Source organism: Macrobrachium rosenbergii, chromosome 9 (genome assembly GCF_040412425.1).
Source record: "Macrobrachium rosenbergii isolate ZJJX-2024 chromosome 9, ASM4041242v1, whole genome shotgun sequence".
NCBI classification, from domain to species: domain Eukaryota; kingdom Metazoa; phylum Arthropoda; class Malacostraca; order Decapoda; family Palaemonidae; genus Macrobrachium; species Macrobrachium rosenbergii.
Window position 1 is genome coordinate 17,721,000 of NC_089749.1, and position 24,162 is coordinate 17,745,161.

Here is a 24,162-nt window from a genome sequence, read left to right on the forward strand (position 1 = left end):
TAGATTCTGTATGCCCCAACATTATTGAGACAGGCGCTACGGAATTTAGAATCTTATCTAGTATTCTCGTATGTGTGTGTGTACAGTATATATATATATATATATATATATATATATATATATATATATATATAGTATATATATATATATATATATATATATATATATATATATATATATATATATATATATATCAGGAGGTCTTGCGTCACTATGGTATGCCTATCAAATATCCATGAGCTAACATGCGCCAAGTTAAAACTGAAACAGTATTATCAGATGATCTTGCAGTAAACTGTGGGGTGCTGCAAGAGATTGTAAGATCACCTTAACTTTATGCGATTCTCAGAGATTCTATAACAAAAAACGCGGTTGGAGGTGGAAGAGAAGGTATATACAGGAGCAATGATTGAAACCTGACAAACCTGAAATAGGCAAATGCTGGTATCATCTTGGGCAAAACGCCACAAGATTTGCCAACAGATTATGCACAGAGGGATGAAATAACTTTGAGTGATGAAGCTTTAATGAGGCTGAATCCTTCAAATATTCAAAACAATGTTATCAAATAAAGGTTCTCTTGAGTTGGAATTTAAGACAAGGCTAAATAAAGCCAATCAGACAAGTGCTATGAAGAATGGTAGGGTTACGTCGTCCCACTAAGGTTCTTGGAACATGCAGTAGCCTCCCTTCGTTTTATAAATTAAAAAAATCGTTCGATGCAATTTAAAATAAATATTCTAGACTACAAAAGTCAAGTGAATCTAAATTCCTCATATCTTTTAGGACAAAAGTCTCGTTTTCCACCCTCTTTTAAAAATTGTTGCCCAGCCGCAACTGCGAGGTTTTCCTCCTGTTACAACTTTCAAACCTTTTTCCTCTCAATTTCCCTTTCAGTGCTGAATGACCTCACACGTCCCACCGCTTGGCCTTTGGCGCAAAATTTTAAATTCCATCCCATTCAACTTAGGACAAGAGGTAACCCTATTCCCTTGAGGCTCTCGGAAAAAGGAGGATTTCCATATATCTTGGTTTTATAACTGAAGAATATCAATTAATGCAACTTAAATGAGCATGAAAGACAACAAGAGCTCACGTATATGACACTTTGTGCAAACCCACCTCCTTCAGGTTGTCATGAAATTCATAAAAGCTGTGACTCTCCATACACCTTGGTTTAGTATTTGCATAAAAATTAACGCAAATTAAGCCTTATACCTTGGTTTAGTATTTGCATAAAAATTAATGCAAATTAAACCATATACCTTCGCTTAGCATTTGCATAAAAATTAACGAAAATTAAGTCATATACCTTCGTTTAGTATTTGCATAAAAATTAACGCAAATTAAGCCATATACCTTCGTATAATATTTGCATAAAAATTAACGCAAATTAAGCCATATACCTTCGTTTAGTATTTGCATAAAATTTAAAGTAAATTAAGCCATATACCTTGGTTTAGTATTTGCATAAAAATTAACGGAAATTAAGCCATATACCTTCGCTTAGTATTTGCATAAAAATTAACGCAAATTAAGCCATACACCTTAGTTTAGTATTTGCATAAAAAATAACGCAAATTAAGCCATACAACTTGGTTTAGTATTTGCATAAAATATACGGAAATTAAGCCATATACCTTGGTTTAGTATTAGCATAAAAATTAACGCAAATTAAACCATATACCTTGGTTTAGTATTTGCATAAAAATTAACGCAAATTAAGCCATATACCTTGGTTTAGTATTAGCATAAAAATTAAAGTAAAGTAAGCCATATACCTTGGTTTAGTATTTGCATAAAAATTAACGCAAATTACGACAAGCATCAAAGACCCCGGCTAAACTGTATTTAAATGTCTCGAGCCATTGAGAACGGAGGTAAGCCCACCTCCTCCTCTTCCAGGAGGTTCTCGGGGAAATTCATTAAGTTGAGGGCCTTCAGCGAAGAGGCCCCAGGTAAGAGCGTTGAGCTGAGAGCATTAAGTCCAAAGCCTTTGGTTGAGAGGATCTCGCTATCAGCTGGGATACAAAGGGTCCTTCTGTAATATGAAACCTCTTTAGCACTTGAGTTTAGCTAATCATATTTCCTGGTTTTTGTCTGAAGTGGATCTTAGAATACACCTCTATCGTAATTTTCGTAACAGGCATTATGTATCAAAGAAAACTGTCTTTTTTTCTGATATTAGAGAAGGAATATTGTCTAAGCTCTTGTACTGATTGCTGATAATCATTACCGTTAAGTCTGTCAGTATTTCGTAATACTAAGATTAAAAGTATATGTATATATTCATAACAGATATATTACGTCAATGAAAGATGAACAAGGGAACGAATAAAGTAAGAAAAATAAAGATATGAAAAGAAAAGATGAACCATCATTATATACAAAACTTGAAATTATTTTATAAATGACTTTATGTGACACACAATGCGAATGATAGCACATTGGAAAAACCGCTTAACTGCTGCGAATTGCTACTCATCTTAAATCAGAAATATTAATTTTTTTCTCGTATTGTAATGACATTATATCATAATGAATGGTATAAAACGAGAAATGTGGCATTACGCATTATTCACAGGCAGTTCCGTTCATCTACTTAATTCTCGGAATTAATTCTCAGAAATTAATTCTCAGATATAGTGGTTTTATTGTACATATATTATCAGAAATTAATTCTCAGAAGTAGTGGTTATACTGTAGACATATTATTTAACTCACAGGCCGCCTGGCAGTTTGGCAACAAGCAAAAAGGAGAAAGCGAATTCGCAATTCCTGCAAACACGACGGACGCAAAAAGATCCCTCTCACTTTTCCAATCCTTTCCAGCGTTTCAAATTTTCCCCTCTGTCCTCATCAGTAATCTTCCATCAAACCCTTTCAAGCCGGACCACATTCACCATTCTTGTGATTTTCCTTTCTTAAGATCATTTTTCCCACCGAAATGGGGTAAACGTTTTTCTTCACCATTACCAAATGGGGTGTTACGAGGGAGAAGGGAAGACACTGAGAGAGAGACAGGGACTTAGAAAAACTCATTTTTAACATTTAAATTTCTTGAAATAATGTTAAAGTTGTGGAAAATTGTCAAGCATACGGAGACTTGATCACTCATTCCTCGTGGTTTTTGATCATTTAATCCCACTCCCCCACATCGCATCTCTCTCTCGATGCTCTCATTGATGACTTACGCCAACACTTCTTTCCATTTCATAGGCTGGTGCTTCTTCTTCTCTGACTCTCTCTCTCTCTCTCTCTCTCTCTCTCTCTCCTCTCTCTCTCTCTCTCTCTCTCTCTCTCTCTCCATATAGGTAGCTTATATTTCTTGTGGTTGTTTGTCGTTGTAATGTGGTAAAACAGTCTGATAAGGTTCTCTCTCTCTCTCTCTCTCTCCCTCTCATTCTGACCAACTGCTTTATTAACTCCCCCCTCTCTCTCCTCTCTCTCTCTCTCTCTCTCTCTCTTCTGTTCGTTGCAGTGTGGTAAAACACTGTCTGATAAAGATTCCCCCCGTCTCTCTCTCTCTCTCTCTCTCTCTCTCTCTCTCTCTCTTCATCCCCTTGAACATACATAACACTATCTTTCATTCTGACCTACTACCCTATTTCCCTCTCTCCCTATCTCGAGAATTTGACTTGCGTTTTCTATCCCTCTTCTTCACTTCCAAACCTCTTCAATTTACAGAACCTTCCTTCGTCTAGACCACTTCCTTTTCCTGAATGCGTTCGGAGTTCTCAAGTATACTTCTTCCTAAATCCATCTAGCCGTATTTTCCTTTCTGTTCTGGTTTGTCTACGATGACTTCGTCAGTGACCTTGGTAGCTGTGACGTCAAATAACTTACTATCAACCAGTCATCCTGTCAAACCACCAATTATCTTTAACAGAGTATTTGTGATGTCTGGATATTATAGCTTATGGATTTTATGTTGCAAATCCATTCACTTGTTTTTAATTATACTATTTTAAAGTCACATATAAATTTTCTAATAAAGTTCATTCCTAAAATTGTTTAAACCTGCCGATTTTTTTCCGAAAGTAAAACTGTCTATCATTTCTGTATCCCTTCAGTGAGTCACTTGAATGTGTGTGTGTGTGTGTGTGTGTGTGTGAGAGAGAGAGAGAGAGAGAGAGAGAGAGAGAGAGAGAGTGCTGCCTGAATTTTAATCTCAAGTTTCCCCATTTCATTGATATTAGAAACCCATCACCTACACTTCAATGAAAACTGGAACTCACGCAACGCTGTTATATACTTGGTGACTACTAAAATCCTTGTGCGTTTATATATATATATATATATATATATATATATATATATATATATATATATATATATATAATATATATATATATATATATATATATATATATATAAACATACTTACAAATACATACACATATACACATCAATGGTAACACATGCCACATACAAACGTCGACGCTACATACACTCAAAAGACAAACACTCAGCATCCATCAAAATATGACCTTGTCCTCTCTCATCATCTGACGTGGGATGTTATCGAGTCGCCATCATGTATCAACCTCTCCCCGGTAACTTAAACTGATGAAACGTGCAATAAATTGTTGCCTCTGCTCGTATAAATTACGCTGTTTTAATTTCGTGCTCGGCTATAAATCAGGGACGAGGAAATATAACGTGAACTTGAATTAAAATGGAATCGTTATTGAGCAGCGCTTGAGGAAAGATTGATAGGGCTTATTCACATAAACGCACACACACACACACACACACACACACACACACATATATATATATATATATATATATATATATATATATATATATATATATATATATATATATATATATATATATATATATATATATATATAAAATATATATATATATATATATATATATATATATATATATATATATATATATATATATTATATAAACAGTATTTCCATACATACATATGTATATATATGAACGTTTATATATAAATACATTTATGTGTATATATACACATATGTATGACCCATATTATATACATGCAAAAGTCATTCAGTGCAGAATTAAACCCTTCTCAATTTCACAAACAAAAAGAAAAAAGTTTTACTTCCTACAAAATCACACACAGGTATGGCGAAGAAATCACACTAGGTTAATTCCAGCACCTTCACAATATGTAATGAATTTGGTCCGAGGCTTAATCACCTCATTATCTTGTAAGTACATCGTTTCACAACATTCCTGATGAGTTACTTCAGCTAATTAGCAGTTGTTGAGAATTTCGTGTTCATTAAGAATAATTTGGTTCCCCAATTTCCCTGAAACAGCTGTTTTGGATATTATTATTATTATTATTATTATTATTATTATTATTATTATTATTATTATTATTATTATTATTATTATTACAGGAATGTTGGATTGTATACCAAGAGAAGAGATATATATATATATATATATATATATATATTATATATATATGTATACATATATATATATATATATATATATATATATATATATATATATATATATATATATATATATATATATATATATATATATATATTACAACTAATAACGAGGCTGAACAAAATTAAACTTAATACAACTCTCTGAATTACATATCATATGATATAAAACTATCACGGATGACTGAATAACGGGTGGGTGACTGAAGAGGAGATTGATGGTTGAAGAAAAATTTATCTTAACACAATGTTGTGAATTATACACAACATGAAATACAACTATCATGGTTGACTGAATCACGAGTGTATGACTGAAGAGGTGATTGAAGGTTGAAGGAACTGACTGAAATTTGAATATTTTTAAATATCTTCCACCAGCTAATCAATGCAACGGGTAAAAGAGGATTTTATCCTTATTTATAGTCATGGAAATTATCCCCTGTAATAATTAATAATTAAGTATTCATTAACGACTATGATTAAATGATTAATTTACAATCATTATTAATTAGCAATTACTTAATAAATACTCATAAATCTACTCTATTAATTACTGAGATGAGAAAGAGAGAGAGAGAGAGAGAGAGAGAGAGAGAGAGAGAGAGAGAGAGAGAGAGAGAGGTTAACTTTCTATCTAAGCTAATATCTTTTCTTGGTCATTTCATGAAAAGTAATTCATTAATTAATTACTGAGAGAGAGAGAGAGAGAGAGAGAGAGAGAGAGAGAGAGAGAGAGAGAGAGAGAGAGAGAGAGAGAGAGAGAGAGAGGCTAACTTTCTGTCTAAGCTAATATCTTTTCGTGATCATTTCATGAAAATTAAATCATTAATTAATTACTGAGAGAGAGAGAGAGAGAGAGAGAGAGAGAGAGAGAGAGAGAGAGAGAGAGAAGAGAGAGAGGCTAATTTCTGTCTAAGTTAATCTCTTTTCGTGATCATTTCATGAAAATTAAATCATTAATTAATTACTGAGAGAGAGAGAGAGAGAGAGATCAACTTTCTGTTAATTTTCGTGATCATTTCATGAAAAGCAAATCATTAATTACTAAGAGAGAGAGAGAGAGAGAGAGAGAGAGAGAGAGAGAGAGAGAGAGAGAGGCTAACTTTTTGCCTGAGCTAATCTCTCTTTGGAATCATTACATGAAAGATAAATCATTAAATCCCAGAACTTCACCCTTAAGTAACTCTTGCTCAGGTCAGCTTACGTAAGCCTGAAGGAAAAACTTAATTGCTGATGTGTCCCGAAGGATGATCCTTATCCCAGGGGTATCCTTACGGGCTCGCTTCCAAAGTTACAAATTCATCCCACCATTGCCGGGGTTAAATGGCCTGAAGTTATTGTGGGAAAGTACATACGACGAGTTTATACAGTTGGATGAAATTGAGTACTGTAATTGGTTAGGGGTTGGTATAATAATAATAATAATAATAATAATAATAATAATAATAATAATAATAATAATAATAATAATAATAATAATAATAATAATTATTATTATTATTATTATTATTATTATTATTATTTCTATTATTCATATTATTAATTTTATTATTATTATTATTATTATTATTATTATTATTATTATCATTTAAAATAATAATAATAATAATAATAATAATAATAATAATAATAATAATAATTACAATAATATTAATAATATTATTATTATTATTATTATTATTATTATTATTATTATTATTATTATTATTATTATTATAAATAAATGTTCGGAGAACGCAGGGCTAATTGAATAATGTTAAATATAATATGCACACTTGTCGTTCCGCATGAATAAATCTAAATCTCGTTGTATTTTGGAAATATATTAAAACGTTAAAATTCACTACAGCTTCAAGACCAACTGGTCTCCTCCTCAGGTGATTACAGTATAATATAATAAAAGGTAGTTAAGTTACAAGTGTTAAGAGAGGTAAAAAAAATTGAGCAGATTGTAAAAATGTCTATACAGTGGAATCAGGAAGATCTGCTGACCAATTGGGGGAGGAACATACATATGCAATAAGGAAGGAAGAAGTGAATAATGCTTTATTCATGCACATATCATCACCTAACCATAGTGGTCATTGGCAAAACAGTACACAGACAAGGAAGATAGTTAAAGCTGCCCTCAGTAGGGCAGTACCTGATTTCAACTTTAATGATGGTGACTCTAACAGTTTCTTGTCCTATTATATATTTCAGGCAGCCGACCTTAACAAGATTGTCAGGTTGTTGGATGTTTAACAATTGCTGTTTTTAGAATGGCAGTTTGCTAATGACCGAAGAAGGCTATTAATTTTTCTTTTCCCTCTTAACATTAAATGTTAAGAGGAAGGAAAATTAAAAATTTTTGTTCATTTTCCTTCTTTTATTGTACTGTACTATAATCACCTGAAGAGGAGACCAATTGGTCTTGATACTGTAGTGGGTTTTAACGTTTCAATATACTTGCAAAGTACAACGGGATTTTAATTTATGGATAATGTTAAATTCCACCTAAAATTTTCCTTAAATAAAGAAGGCAATGCTATATCTTTTGATAAAAGTCTCCTTCTAAAACAGCACATCTCTTGAGATTACGATGTTATAAAATTATATTCATAGAGTCTTTGGAACATATCAACATTAAACAAGTGTTAAGAAGAAACATCTCCTTAAATGGTCAGAGTATTGTAGAAATTACATAAATATATATATATATATATATATATATATATATATATATATATATATATATATATATATATATATATATATATATATATATATATATATATATATATATATATATATATATATATATATATATATATATATATATATATATATATATATATATATATATATATATACAGTATATATATAAATTTCTGACTCACATCAGAGCAACCCAGGTCTTTCAAATGAAAGGCAAGGCCACTGCCAACCAGGCCATACAAGTCACAAAAGAAGCTGGAACCTGAGTACCAATGTACCCAAGGAATTACCTGGCCGTGTTTTCCCCAACCTCCCGACTCAGCAATGACCCACTTGACAGCATTTCATTCGAATTATCCATTGAGTGAATATTATAGAAATAATCTACACACAATCACGTTTCTGAAACATTAATAAACCTGATGAGTCAGAATTTTTTTCTGTTCCACCTGATTGTGAGTCAGAAATTTCTATTATATAATTATATTCATATATGACAGTATATATTATTTCTATTTATATATATATATATATATATATATATATATATATATATATATATATATAAATATGTATATATATGTATATATATATATATATATATATATATATATATATATATATATATATATATAGAGAGAGATATATATATAGATATATATATATAAATATATATAAATGCATATACACACACACATATATATGTACACACACACACACATTATATACATACACATATATATATATATATATATATATATATATATATATATATATATATATATATATATATATATATATATATATATATATATATATCCATACAACTTCTTATGACATATATAAAGACAGAAAGAATCTTCCATCTGCCGTGATGTATACTGTCAAAGAAGCTGGCGACATCCATTCAAGAACGGCCGACCATCAAGAGGTTGATGATGGACCCGTAAATCAAACGCGCAGATACCCAGACTCAGACAAGAACTTTCCAATGACAAATCCTTTCACTTACGAAGGGGGCACGATCTTATCCCCAAGAAGACTGCGGATAATGGCGACCATCTCGTGAATGTTTTTTTTTTTTTAAGTAACAAGTAAAAAATGCGCCGAAGTTTCTTCGGTGCATTCGAGTTTTCTGTACATTGTATAATGCTGCATGAGCCGTGGTCCATGAAGCTTTCAGCCACGGCACAGTGGTGGTCTGTCTTAATGCGTTGCCAGACGCACGATCATGGCTAACTTTAACCTTAAATAAAACAAAAACTACTGAGGCTAGAAGGCTGCAATTTGGTATGTTTGATAATTGTAGGGTGGATGATTAACATAGCAATTTGCAGCAATTCTAACCTCAGTAGTTTTTAAGATCTGAGGGCGAATAAACAAGGTGCCGACGGACAGACAAAGCCGTTACAATAGTTTTCTTTTACAGAAAACTAAAAGGGGAAAAAACCTACAAAAGACGTGGAGATTGAGGTTGACTTCCTGTAATATGCAGAATCTAAAAAAAAAAATGTGCAAAATTTTATAATGCGAAATGTGAAATGTTAGAAATATGAACTTTATTCGCAAAACGTAGCCTAAGGTTTGAACAAATGTAACTCTAAATTTCGATTTAGAAATCATTATTGAGACAGTTTAATAATAATAACGTATGAAAATGTTGCATATTAAAGGAAAACTTCCACTGTTAAGAAAAATGTATTATAGAACCCGACCACATACGATTGTGATAATAATAATAATAATAATAATAATAATAATAATAATAATAATAATAATAATAATAATTATTATTATTATTATTATTATTATTATTATTATTATTATTATTATTATTATTATTATTATTATTATTTGCAATCGTAAATGGTCCAGGTTCTATTACATTTTTTTAGCAGCAGAATTTTACATATAATCTGCAACATTTTCATATATTATCATCATTCTACTATCTTGATGATGACTTGTGAACCGAAATTAAGCAGCAAAATCTTGTAGGAACGTTAAGCTAGATTATGGGAATAAAGTTCATATTTGAAACATTTCACATTACACTACTTTACAGATTTTTTTCTTTTCAGATTCTAAACTCCTTTTTTCCCCGGTACATATGATATACTACATATTACACAAAGTCAACTTCAATCTCCACTTCTTCTGCAAGATTTTTTCCCTTGCATTTTTACGAGAATTACATAACACACTTCACTAAGCTTACTGCCGTTTTTAAACGCCTTCAAGATGACAATAAAGAAAAAAAATGTTACCGAGGACAAAAGGAAAATCCATTACTTTTTTTACTTACGTCGCTGCAACGAGCTAAAAGAGCTGCGGCCGTTCTACAAAGCTGTAAAAAGCACAGCTTAACAGCTGCTGTTCCACAGCCCTTCCCCATAAGAAATATAATATCTTTTGTTTGCTTTTCTACAGAGAACAAGAAAATTCTAGTCATTTTATAGAGCTACAAAAATGGCATCCTACCAGCTGCTATTTTGTGCACGAAATCGCTTCTCTCCTAGTACCCCCGTCTGTTTATTTATTTATTTAATGATTCTTCTTTTTCCCCTGTTGCGTCCATCCACTTATTAATCTATTAATTCACCTTTTATTCTTTTAACAATACCTGATCTCTTCTTTCTGTATTTTCCACTGTTTTCTGTAACTTCTTTCAAATGAACACCATTTCTTTGGAATCTTGAGTTTCTGGTCAATGGTCCCTGTAGGCTTGTTCCATATGAATATGGGTTTATCTTCTGAATAATAATAATAATAATAATAATAATAATAATAATAATAATAATAATAATAATAATAATAATAATAATAATAATGGGATTGTTCCAACCTGAATGTTGTGGAATGTAATAAAAGTGTAAAAGGGTATGTCTGAACTTAACTGGTTGACCAAACGAAAATGAGGAACAAAATAGAAAACTGGTAAAAGAATTATTCTGAAGCCTCAGATGGTGAACAGAGAGAGTTGGATCAAGAGATTCAGATGTTATACGAGATGAAGTACAAGGATCTAAAAGGCGAAACTGGCAGAAACCCCACAAATTGCACTACTACTTAGAGAGGTTGGACAGCATGCTGGAAGAAAGGGAGTGGGAGTGGATGTAGGAAAAAAAAAAAAAAAAACTAATCTGTGGGTGCAGCTAGGGGGCCAAAGGGAGGCTACAGACACCTTGTAGCAATGCCTACAGTGCACCATGGAGTGCCTGAAGTCTAAAACAAGGCAACACATGCTGATATAAATTTGTACTCTCTGGACATTAATCTAGATATATAACTTTGGTCAAGCTATCAAAGTAACTTTTAATGATTCATTATCCTGGTGGAAAATTGAAATATAGTTGAAAGAAATTTCAATAAAAAAAATCCAAAAGCTGACTTCCCGAAGGAACGGTAGCATATTCCATCATACATTTCATTTCTGCTAACCATTTGACCTTTGCGGTACCATAAATTAAATGTAACAATGCATTTCGAAATGCACTGATCTGATTTTGCTAATTCAGGGAGTCTCCGGGAGCATCAGCCATAATTGCTGCACGCGTAATCAGATTAAATGCTATTATGAATGACTTCAAAATCCTCTTATCGAATCCGTCATTCGGTATCACTTTTCGAAATTTCGATCTGTATATGTTCGTGTGTAGGTTATATATAATATATATATATATATTATATATATATATATATATATATATATATATATATATATATATATATATATATATATATATATATATAATATAATAATATATATATAAATATATATATATATATATATATATATATATATATATATATATATATATATATATATATATATACGATGAGGCTCAGATGACAAGAAGAAGCCCCATGCTCTTATCCACAGCTGTTGCGACCCACCAGAATTGACACACTATTAAGTACGAAAATCTCTGCTTCTGTCAAGCTGCGCATGCTGAAATTTCCAAGCACTATCCCTAATCATCCACTTTCCCCCACCAGGGATCGATCATGGGATTGGGTCTCTGGTCCCGGCGTTTTCCAGGTTAGAGAAAACACGGGGGAGAATCCTCATATGAGGTTAAAAATAAAAATAAATATACTAGAAATAAAAATAAAACTACTAAAAGTAAAAAAATAAAAATAAAAACACTAAAAATAAAAATCAACATACTAAAAATAAAAATACTTAAAATAAAAATGCTAAAAATAAAAATAAAAATACTAAAGATAAAAATAAAGATACTAAAAATAAATGTGCTAGAAATAAAAATAAAAATACTAAAAACAAAAATACTAAAATTAAAAATGAAAAAGAAGGAACAAAGTAAAGGGTAAGAAATGTGTATATCACTTCATTATATGATAGACACTGTGAATTCCTATACTGCAACCATGTGCTATATTTTCAGTTTTCTGTAAAAGAAAACTATTGTGCCGGCTTTGTCTGTCCGTCCGCACATTTTTCTATCCGCACTTTTTCTATCAACCCTCAGATCTTAAAAACTACTGAGGCTAGAGGGCTGCAATTTGGTATGTTGATCATCCACCGTCCAATCACCAAACGTACCAAATTGCAGCCCTCTAGCATCAGTAGTTTTTATGTTATTTAAAGTTAAAGCTAGCCATAATCGTGCTTCTGGCAACTATATAGGACATGCCACCACCGGGCCGTGGTTAAAGTTTCATGGGCTGCGGCTCACACAGCATTATACCGAGACTACCAAAAGACAGATCTGTTTTCGGTGGCCTTGATTATACGCTGTAGCGGCTGTACAAAAAACTCGATTGCGCCGAAGAAACTCCATGCTGAACTATCATCAAATATTACAAGAAAATGCTACGTAACATTATATAATTGCTATATTCCAAAGACTATGTAATTACAAAAAGTACTTGAATTGTGTCGCCCTTTGTAAACCTATGGCTACGTAATTAGCATTACATTACGGTCCATAAGACAATAGCCAAGCGAGGGAAAGATCTACTCATTTAACAATTAATTTCATAAGACTTTCTTCTCGTTAGTCACCACGAACGAGAAAAAAATATCAAAATTAAAATAATTCTTTTCCTCAGAGACTGATGCAGGCAGCTAGGCCAGTCCTCTTCTCTTCACTGTGAACATAAAATAATTATTTACGGCTTAAACTTTTCTGAGCATTCACAGACAAAAATATTTTCAGTGAAATACGACGGCAAAAGTTTTTAACTTTATTTGTAATGCTCGGTTTCACACATCTTGAGTTTTAAAATTCTTCACAGAGGGAAACAACAATTTCTCTCTCTCTCTCTCTCTCTCTCTCTCTCTCTCTCTCTCTCTCTCTCTCTCTCTCTCTCTCTCTGCTCGTCACACATTAACATAAAAAGGTAAATCAATATCAACATAGTAAGTATTCAGTTTGTGTTGTGAAATTCAGCATTAGTGTTACAACTTTCTATGAGAGATAGATAGAGAGAGAGAGAGAGAGAGAGAGAGAGAGAGAGAGAGAGAGAGAGAGAGAGAGAAATTCTTCAGAGGTAACACGCCAACCTACTTTGCGGACAGATTAAAGTGCGGACGGACAGACAAAGCCAGCACAATATTCTTTTACAGAAAACTAAAACCAACATCAACATGACAGTGTTTTAAGAATCAACATTATCGTTATTACTTTCTGTTAGAGAGAGAGAGAGAGAGAGAGAGAGAGAGAGAGAGAGAGAGAGAGAGAGAGAGAGAGAGATAATATCTCCTCAGCAGTTCATGCCAACCTACTTTACCTCATCCGACATAAATGGAATAACATTCCTCTTTTCCTTTCCGAACTGAGAGAGAGAGAGAGAGAGAGAGAGAGAGAGAGAGAGAGAGAGAGAGAGAGAGGAGAGGTGCATTCTTCCTTTCCATCGCTCGGTGTCAGGTTCAGCTGCACTGGATAGCTGACATGTCAAAATCGGGTATCCAGGTTTTTGTCAGTTAGTGAAAGGGAGGAAAATTCTTTTTCCAGGGAAGGTTGTCAAAGTGACACCGCACAGCGATTGTTTCCTCTGGAGACGCGAAGGAAACCAACTTCCTACAAAGCCCTGTGAGACGGTTAGGAGGAATCTAGTTCCTCATTGGACGGGTGGGTATCGTTCTCAGCTAGCACTCTGCTGGTCCCGAGTTCGATTCTCCGACCGGCCAATGAAGAATTAGAGGAATCTATTTCTAGTGATAGAAATTCATTTCTCGTTATAATGTAGTTCGGATTCCACAATAAGCTGTAGGTCCCGTTGCTAGGTAACCAATTGGCTCTTAGACACGTAAAATAAATCTAATCCTTCGGGCCAGCCCTAGGAAAGCTGTTAATCAGCTCAGTGGTCTGGTTAAAATAAGGTATACTTAGGAGGAATCTTGGAGGCAAGACTTGGAGGAAAGAGTTTCCCCTCAATGTAATAAATGTAAATTCATCTTGGCTCCGATACTTGTTTTGTTCGCTAATAGTATCTGTAATGATGAAGTTACTGTTTCTTCTTTTCTAAGTGATTTGTTGTGTCTGCTCAGTCATGATTCTGTATCTTAAAAAGTCCTAAACTAAAGTAAACAAGATACTGAAAAAGAAATGCACCCCATGCTGAACTACTATCAAATGTTATACGAGAAAAAGCAGAACAACATTTATACCTGATATATTTTTAAGACGATGTAATTACAAAAACTACTGTAATAAAGTCGCTGTTTATGACGTTATGGGCATACTAGCTGGTATAACATTAAAGTCCTTACAATAATAAAGGAAAAGAAAGGTTGACTCGGTTGACAACTCATTGTAGAAGCCTTTTTTCCCCGAGTACGTGTTACCACGTACGAGAGAAAGGCCAGCTAACATAATTTATTTTTGTGATACTGATATACTGTAGGCAGCTCTACCAGCCCTTTTCTCTACACTGTGAACATAAAACAATCATTTACGGTTTAGACTTTTCTGAGCATTCAAAGAAAAAAAATTTTCGGTGAAAAACGACGTTAGAAGTTTCTAACTTTATTTGTAACGTTTTGAATTTTTCAAGTCTTCACAGAGGGAAACAGCAATATCTCTCTCTCTCTCTCTCTCTCTCTCTCTCTCTCTCTCTCTCTCTCTCTCTCTCTCTCTCTCTGCTCGTAACGCTGTTTCCATTGGTTCTTATCTCTATTATGGTTTATCTTTGCAAACTCCAGCAGCAAAAGGAAATTAAACCACATCATGATAAACCAACAATGACACTAACACCAAAACAAAAACCAGCCTCAACAAAAGAGTGGTTTGAGAATCAACATTATCGTTATTATCTTCTCTCAACACCTATGAGAGAGAGAGAGAGAGAGAGAGAGAGAGAGAGAGAGAGAGAGAGAGAGAGAGAGTGAGAGAAACTCTACAACGGTACATGCCAACTTACTTTGCCCCATTCAAAATAGAGGAAATAGCTTTCCTCTGTTCCTCTCAGAATGGAGAGAATTTCGAACAGAGAGAGAGAGAGAGAGAGAGAGAGAGAGAGAGAATATATCCTCAGTAGTTCATGCCAACCTACTGTGCCCCATCCAACATAGATGGAATAACTTTCCTCTCTTCCCCCCCGAACTGCGAGATTTTCAAAGGAGAGAGAGAGAGAGAGAGAGAGAGAGAGAGAGAGAGAGAGAGAGAGAGAGAGTGCATTCTTCCCTTCCATCGCTCGGAGTCAGGTTCAGCTGCACTGGATAGCTGACATGTCAAAACCGGATATCCAGTTTTTTGTCAGTTAGTGACAAGGAGGAGAATTCTTCTTCCAGGGAAGGTTGTCAAAGTGACACCGCCAAGCGATTGTTTCGTCTGGCGGCGCGAAAGAAATCAACTTCCTACAAAGTCCTGTAATATGTTTTGTTGGAATCTTGGAAGCAAGACATAGGGGGAAGAGGTTTCTATAAATGTAAGGGTATCTTTCCTCCGAGATCTGTTTTGTTTGCAGAGAGCGCTCGTAAATATGAAAATATTTTTTTCTGTTTGGTATGACGCCGTTGTTCGGTTAAGATTCTGTATCTGAAAGAGTCCCCATGTATAGGCACAAAAGCTAGTATACACATTCATGCATGTATATATGTATATATGTATGTATAGATGTATATATATACATATATAAATAATATATATATTATATATAAACATATATATATATATATATATGTATGTATAGATGTATATATATACATATATATAAATAATATATATATATATATAAACATATATACATATATATCTAAATATCTATATATATATATATATATATATATATATATATATATATATATATATATATATATATATATATATATATATATATATATTTCAGTGTCATAACTGCTACACATGTTACTATTATAAGCTATAAGAACTTTATATGGTTATTCTTAGGTAACAAAAAATAACAGCGAAAATGGTGAATAAAATAAGGGGGGAGGGAACGAGCAATTGATTTAAAGTTCCATAACTCTCGCCGAAATATTAATTATGACTCGTCAGATTTTCTTCCTCGAACCGTTATTCCTACTAAACATTGCCTAAGTAGACATCATTCTCGAGGAATAATCATTAATCACTCATAATTCTCCACATTTTCTCAATAAACCCATTATTTATTTATTGCGCTGGAGCGACAGAACAGATCGCTATCAACAGCTATCTCATGAAGAGCAAGAAAGCATTTTTGTGGTTTGACTGAACTCTGTACTCGTAACCCAAAAGCACTGACATTATAAAATGTATATATATATAAGTTTCTAGAAATCGCCATACTCGTTTTTTGAAGTTATCTTTATCCTCATACAAACATCATCCCATTCCAGGATAGAAACGCAAAACCCGTCTTTACTGCTTACTGATAAAATCTGACTGAATTGAACTATGCAGACCTTTTTATATAAGGCTGAAAACGACGAACGGAAAGGTACAGAGGTTTTCCTCTGTAAAAATCCATAATACGAATGACGTAGTCTCGGCAAAATCGGTTGGAAGTTTAAAAAAAAATCAATTTTTTCATTTATCTATCCTGACATTGAAAATTATCGGTGAACTTGTTGATATTTATGCAGAAATTAAAGACGTGGTAAAAAAAAAAAAACAATATGACGCCGCAGACCAAGAAGACATCGTAGACCAAACTGTTAAATATAACTACAAACTCTGACTGACAAAGAATGAAGAAACAAATGAAAAAGGCCTTGAGGACGAAGCGAGAAACCACAGGAAATCCAAGTTATTAATAGAACCACATACGCGATCCGGCACATAAAAAAAGAAAGAACCTGTTAATGGACCAGACAGCCCCCTCCCCAAAAAACAGACAGCGACATGACGAAGATGGGAAGAACTATTCAAACGTACCTGTTCAAAGGGCCCCACTGGATTCTGCGTCCAGAAAAAAAAGAGAAAATAAAAGCTACCAACGATACGCAGATTGATTTTTAACACTCACCCTCTGTTGCCGTAGAACTGAAAAAGAAATAAAAACCTTAGTTAAGTCTTCATATAATAGACGGTAATTCATTCTTTCCATAACCATCAAACTCTGCACAATAATTTCTATATGTTTCTAATTCCTATCAATTACTCATTATTCACCAAGACTGTCAGTTAAATGTCTTTGATAAAAGCGGTGCGATGAAAGCGGTGCGATAAAAGCATTCGAAATTAAATTAAACATTTAAAAAAATGTGCTAATCAGACAGGAATAGAAGTACCAATCACTGATATATACAAGAAAACATTATATATGCTTTTCCTTCTTTGTGCAATTATATTACGCCCCAGATGAAAATTGTCTGTACTCTAGATACAAATTTCCATCGGATCTAAACCAGGTTAAAAACAACTTATACAATAATCATCAGAAAATACAAGGTTGAAAACAAGATTGAATATCTTTTAAAAATAATGGATATACCAAAATTATCTTAATTCGCCTTCAATTACCAACTTCAGCCACTTGTATGGATAACTACCCGCATCAGATCTAAAACAGGTGAAAAACAACTTGTACAATAATTATCAGAGAATACGAGGTTGAAAACAAGATTACATATTTTCAAAAAAAGAAATTGGATATACCAAATTTTATATCTAAATTCGCCTTCAATCACCAACTTCAGCCACTTGTATGGATAACTACCCGCATCTTAATTCTGTGGGTTTATGTTGAAGCAACGTTAAATTCACTGCTAATAACCGCTACCGATGAAGGAAATTTTCTAACTGCCATTTTCATTAATCTAGCTTATAGAGGTAAAACGTCAAGGTGATTATTCTAATTACTGCACAAAATACAAATATCCTCCTCATGGGTTACTCATTCCACCATGAAAAATGAGGACTGATATTATAAGCCGGTGATTAAAACCGAATTCAAACCTCCAATAATTAGAAAAAAATAATTTTGTTCTAATGAATAATCCGATTCCCTTGGGCGAATCCTTAGCCGAGTGAACTAGGGGAAAAAATATGAATTATGGAACCAGTAACTGGAATGCAATGATCTATAAAAAAATATTCCGTTCTGTATTTCAATTATTATTTAATTGCGCTGATAGCAGAATTAGCGATTAACGTCAGGACATTTGATACAACTTGGTTAATAAATTATCACCCCCCTCTCTCTCTCTCTCTCTCTCTCTCTCTCTCTCTCTCTCTCTGTCTCCGTGTTCCAGATATTGTGTCCTCAACCATTACTAACCTACTAAAGGGATTCAGCGCCGATGAAACACGGTTTTTCGGCAACACCTTTTTGAAAAAGCATCGGATCAAGGTGAATGTTGGCAAGTGTATATTTTATAACCCTACCTAATTTTTGCAGGTATTGTTTAGTCCCTAAGTTCAATAGTTCTGGTAATTAACAGAGTAAAAGTGCGTTTCCTATGTCAGAGCCATCAAAATCCCCAGTAATGGTTTTGAACACAATAGTGACGTTAACTTAAGACGTCATGAGGCTCCACCCACAGTGAAGAGGAGTTTACTTATGGGGAAAACGTCTCTTCACTGTGGCTCTGCCCACTTGCCGATGACATATTCAGTAATTAAAATTACAAACCCATCCTAGGCTTCAGCAATATCAGTGATGGCGAGCAGGATTTGTTATCGTTCCCTTGATTGCATTATCACTCTGAATAATTTTATTATTATTATTATTATTTGCGAGAAAAACTTTCTATCACGAGAATTCATAAATGTTCTAAAGGGTCAACAATAATATAATTGTTAAAGGCTCGAGCCTTTAACAATTATATTATTGTGGACCCTTTAGAACAATTATTATTATTATTATTATTATTATTATTATGTGGAGGCTTCATCACAACTTCCATAGCAGTTGTTGTGACTAAGTTGTTAGCTTTGAATTCTTCCATTTTCTTCATATTTGTATTGCTTCTACTTTACAAATAATTCAATGTATGTAATTCATCCACATAATGAACCAGTCTATAGCTCATTTGTTAGATTTACATCTATTTAGAGCGGGAATACAAAAAGACAATCCGTTTTGTTTTACCTCAGGTTTCGACACTAGCGTTCAGTTTACTGCCAGCAAGAGATGAGGGTTGCCAAATAACTGTTTCCCACAATAGAAATAAATGCCTTTTCAAACTATAGCAGATCTTGCCACGGGTCTTCTTGCTTGTATACTAAGTGGCAAGCCATAGCACAATTGCAGTCTTGAAACCACGGGGCAATTTCATATCCTGCTGGCCATTATCGAATTTGTTGAAGTCTAGGCTGTGTAAGCCTATCATTCACCTGTTAGTGACTTGCTGCCTACCTGATGGATGGGCGGAGCCTCATGACGTCATATTATGTTTACGTCACGAATGGTTTTAGGATCTTTGTCTGTGATTTTCTCGGTTCCGGCATCGGCGGCTTCGTTTTACTCTATAAATATCAAAACTATCGAACTTAGGTACTAAGTAACACTTACAAAAATTAGGTAGGGTTATAAAATATACACGTGCCAACTTTCACCTTTATCTGATGCTTTTATAAAAAGGTGTTGCCGAAAAACCGTGTTTCGTCGGCTCTGAATCCTTTAGTAATTCCATTTTTTATTGTACAAAACGAATTAACGTGATTTTGTAAAAAAAAAAAATGTGATAATTGAAACTTAGTAACATTACATATCACAGATTATAGTATGTTTTAAAATAGACAAATGTAGCGGATTAATTATGTACCTAGATGTTCCATTAACATTATTATTAATTGCTGTGGAAGCCGCTATTCTCATATCATATATTAATATTATTAAAACACGCTTGACCAAATAAAAGGTAAGCAATCATATACTTTTAAATGTATTTTATTGCTGTAAACACTTGCTCCTTGTCATATATTGTAATTGTTTATTATATGTATATGTATATAAAATAAACAATTATAATACAGTATATGACAAGGATCATTTGTTTACAGTAACAAAATACGTTTAAACTATTTGATTGTCTACTTTTAGTGTAAATATGCATATATATATATATATATATATATATATATATATATATATATATATATATATGCATACATACATACATACATACATACATACACACATATAAATTATATATATATATATATATATATATATATATATATATATATATATATATATATATATATATAATAATACCTCAACATAATCTATAATCCTCAACATAATCATATTTTAGTGCGGTATATTCTGTAAGTACCGAACATGAACGATCATCTTGACAACCGTCAACCAGAACATTACGTTCATTAAGGGTGAAAGTCTGGTACCCGCAGGATTTAAACGACCGGAACAAAATCCGACCAGAAAGGACCAGCTTCAAAGATTCGGCAATCCGGATCAGCGTACATCGCTCTGAGAGGCGTGAAAGTTTAACAGTTCATATCTCAACGTCCCACCTTAAGCCCCGTAGATTTTTTTTTTTTTTTTTTTTAATCTCCCGCACTCTGGATGATCAATGAGGCAAAGTTTGGGAAAATTCGTGTAGCGAAAATTGGGTGCGTTTATAATGGAGGTTTTACTAAAGGTGACCTGCCTTTATTATTCACAAGTAATTCTTGGTATTGATGAAGGAAATGTTTGTGTTTAACATATATTGTATGATAAAACTGCAGTTAGTAAAAGATGAATATAATCAAAACAATACACATTCAGATACATACACAGAATCAGACCCACGCTGAGAGAGAGAGAGAGAGAGAGAGAGAGAGAGAGAGAGAGAGAGAGAGAGAGAGAGAGAGAGAGAGAGAGAGCTAAGCTTCTTCCCGTGTGAGACTCAAGACGGCAGGTCTGGGTATGACTGATTTATTTTGTTGTTGTTGTTTCAGATTTAGCTGGCCTTGTGCCAGCACGGGCTCTTGCTCCTAGAGCAGCCCGTAACTCTTTCTTTTCAGCACGCGTTTGCTTCAGTCTGGACAAAAGCAGATATAAATAAACTATTAAATTGAGTTTCTTGATTACCAGTACTTTTGAGCATCGTCCACAACGTAAGATTGTCTTGAAATTGAGTTAGACATTATAAATAATATTCTAAGACTGACATCGTGTAGTACTACCTTGCACAACTGATCGTACATAAAATGATTTCTGGTATCCCTCACAGCTAACTTACCGTTGAACAACCCGAAGAATCGTTTCCCTTAGTTAATTGCACTATCTCATCAAAGCCGTTAAGAATTTGCGCTAATGCGTGCACGCTCACTTCACTAGAATAATGAAACTTATATTATTAGCAGACATAATCCGAATTTAGTTATTAAAAACTAAAAGGCTACCGTTCTATCCCGGAGCACGACAGTAAACTGACACTTAAGCGCAGCAGTTCACTCGGTCGACTGCCCTGTTTCCGCGGTAGGTAAAACCTAAAGAGCTACAAACTAGTTTTAAAGGTTCGGGGGTTTGGCATAACATTTCTTACGGGCGTGTTGGATAACTGAATGGAAATTAAAAACCATTAGCGTGCAAACATGGTGTAAGTTCATATGCATAGTAATTTAATCCTCAAGTATACACGCGTGGTTTTTAGTTAGCAAAGGATTTTCGTCTCTGCGCCCCTGGTCGTAATGACTATATTACAGCTTACAACGTAAATTTCGGTCTGGAATAAATGAACAAAAAAAGCAAAATTGGTTAGTATTATGGCCTACTTGACCATCAAAATGAAAATTCTGTATGAAATGAAAAGGCCTTTTCGTCAGAGATTATTAGTTGTAAACAAAGTACACATTTTCAAACCATCATGGTAAGTCAGAACAATGTAAAATAACACATTTAATTCTGTCTTCGTTTATATGAAAAAAGTACTGGGACTTGTTTGAAAGATGTTGTTCGGTGTGTTGGATTTTATTTTTTTTTTCTGGGGTATATTTAGTTTTATGCTTTGCAAGGAAAGTTGTTGTAGTTAAGGCTCTGCTTAAATGGTTATAAGGTTTTCGTTTATTTAGCTGCATTTACAGTTCTGTTTGTAAAAATTAATATGCTAAAAATATTATATAACATGGTTTTAAGTGTTGTAGTTGTATGGTATTTTTATTCTAAGACTTATATGTCCACATAGATGTACTTTTGTTGGACCATATTCAAGAGCTTGTCATTTTGATAACTGTATTATGTTGTGGTCAATCAACTTCTATCTATCTATCTATCTATCTATCTATCTATCTATCTATCTATCTATCTATCTACATTTATGGATACGCTTAACACTTGTAGGAAGCCCATTTCGTGATATTGAAACCTTTAATTAACTGAATGATTCAGAATCTCTCTCTCTTTATTATAATGGCCTATCTTTTGCTTATTTTAACTTCCTATCTTTTCCTTATTTTAACGTCCTATTTTTTACTTATTTTAACGTCTTATCCTTTAATTATTTTAGCGTCCTGTATTTTACTTATTTTAACGTCCTATATTTTAGTTATAATACCGTCTTATCCTTTACTTATTTTAACGTTCTATCTTTTTGCCATTTTGTACATCTTTTAACAACTTATATTTTACTTATTTTAACCTCCTATCTTTTACTTATTAAAATGGCCTATATTTGCTTATTTTAACTTGCTATCTTTTCCTTATTTTAATGTCCTGTCTTTTACTTATTTCAACGTCTTATCCTTTACTTATTTTAACGTCCTATATTTTACTTATTTTAACTTGCTATCTTTTCATTTTTTTAATGTCCTATCTTTTGCTTATTTCAACGTCTTATCCTTTACTTATTATAACGTCCTATATTTTGCTTATTTTAACGCCCTATCTTTTTCGTCATCTTTTATTTCTTTTAACGATTTATATTTTACTTTTTTTAACATCCTATCTTTTGCTTATTTTTTTTATTTTTTTTTTTTTAACGCCGTATCTTCAACTGTGAATTAGAAAGTCCCAAACCCTCCAGATCGCCCGCTGGAGTATTCCAGCCCGATAACGCTTAACCTGCCTTCATTAAATAGGGATTTTGCATCCCGGGACTGGAACAATTTCTGAGCATTTGGTAAAAACGGACTGTTCCCAAGAGGCGATTTTGCATTAATTCCCTCTCGTAAACCTACCGACGTTCGAGCTTTTATGTCATTTGCTGAAATTTAAAGTGAAGATGTTCTTATGCGTGCAGGGTTATTACATTTTATTTATTTGGTAATGGATTTAAAAAAAAAAAAAAAGCCAGTTGGTGACTTTTTATTATTGTCATTTTCTGTCAGTGTATAAGGTTTTGGAATAGGAAAAAAATAGTTTTGCAAATGATTAATGTCACAGTGATACTGGAAATAATATATAATTACTCTTACGACTAACATCTACAATAATGATAGTAGTAAATGCCTTTGTAGTTTTCCCTCGAAACAATTAAAGAAATAAAAAAAAACATGAATTCTAATTCTATATCCCCTAACCAAAAAAAAAGGTGAAGAAAAAATTGACATATCATATTGATTATCAGCCTTATCAAGATAGTTGCCCTTAAAAATAAAGTTGTAAGCAGGCCTACCGATGCGTAGTGTCCACCTAATAATTAATATTC

General features: G+C 33.1%; 1 protein-coding gene across 1 annotated transcript in view; it reads right to left on the reverse strand.

Annotated features, from left to right (window-relative positions):
* The window catches only part of LOC136842053 (uncharacterized), a 431,892-nt gene that overhangs the window by 123,091 nt on the left and 284,639 nt on the right, over window positions 1–24,162 (reverse strand). The window contains exon 3 of the mRNA XM_067109434.1: window positions 17,589–17,605. Within this exon, the coding sequence (XP_066965535.1) occupies window positions 17,589–17,605 (17 nt within the window). The remainder of the gene's footprint in view (window positions 1–17,588; window positions 17,606–24,162) is intronic.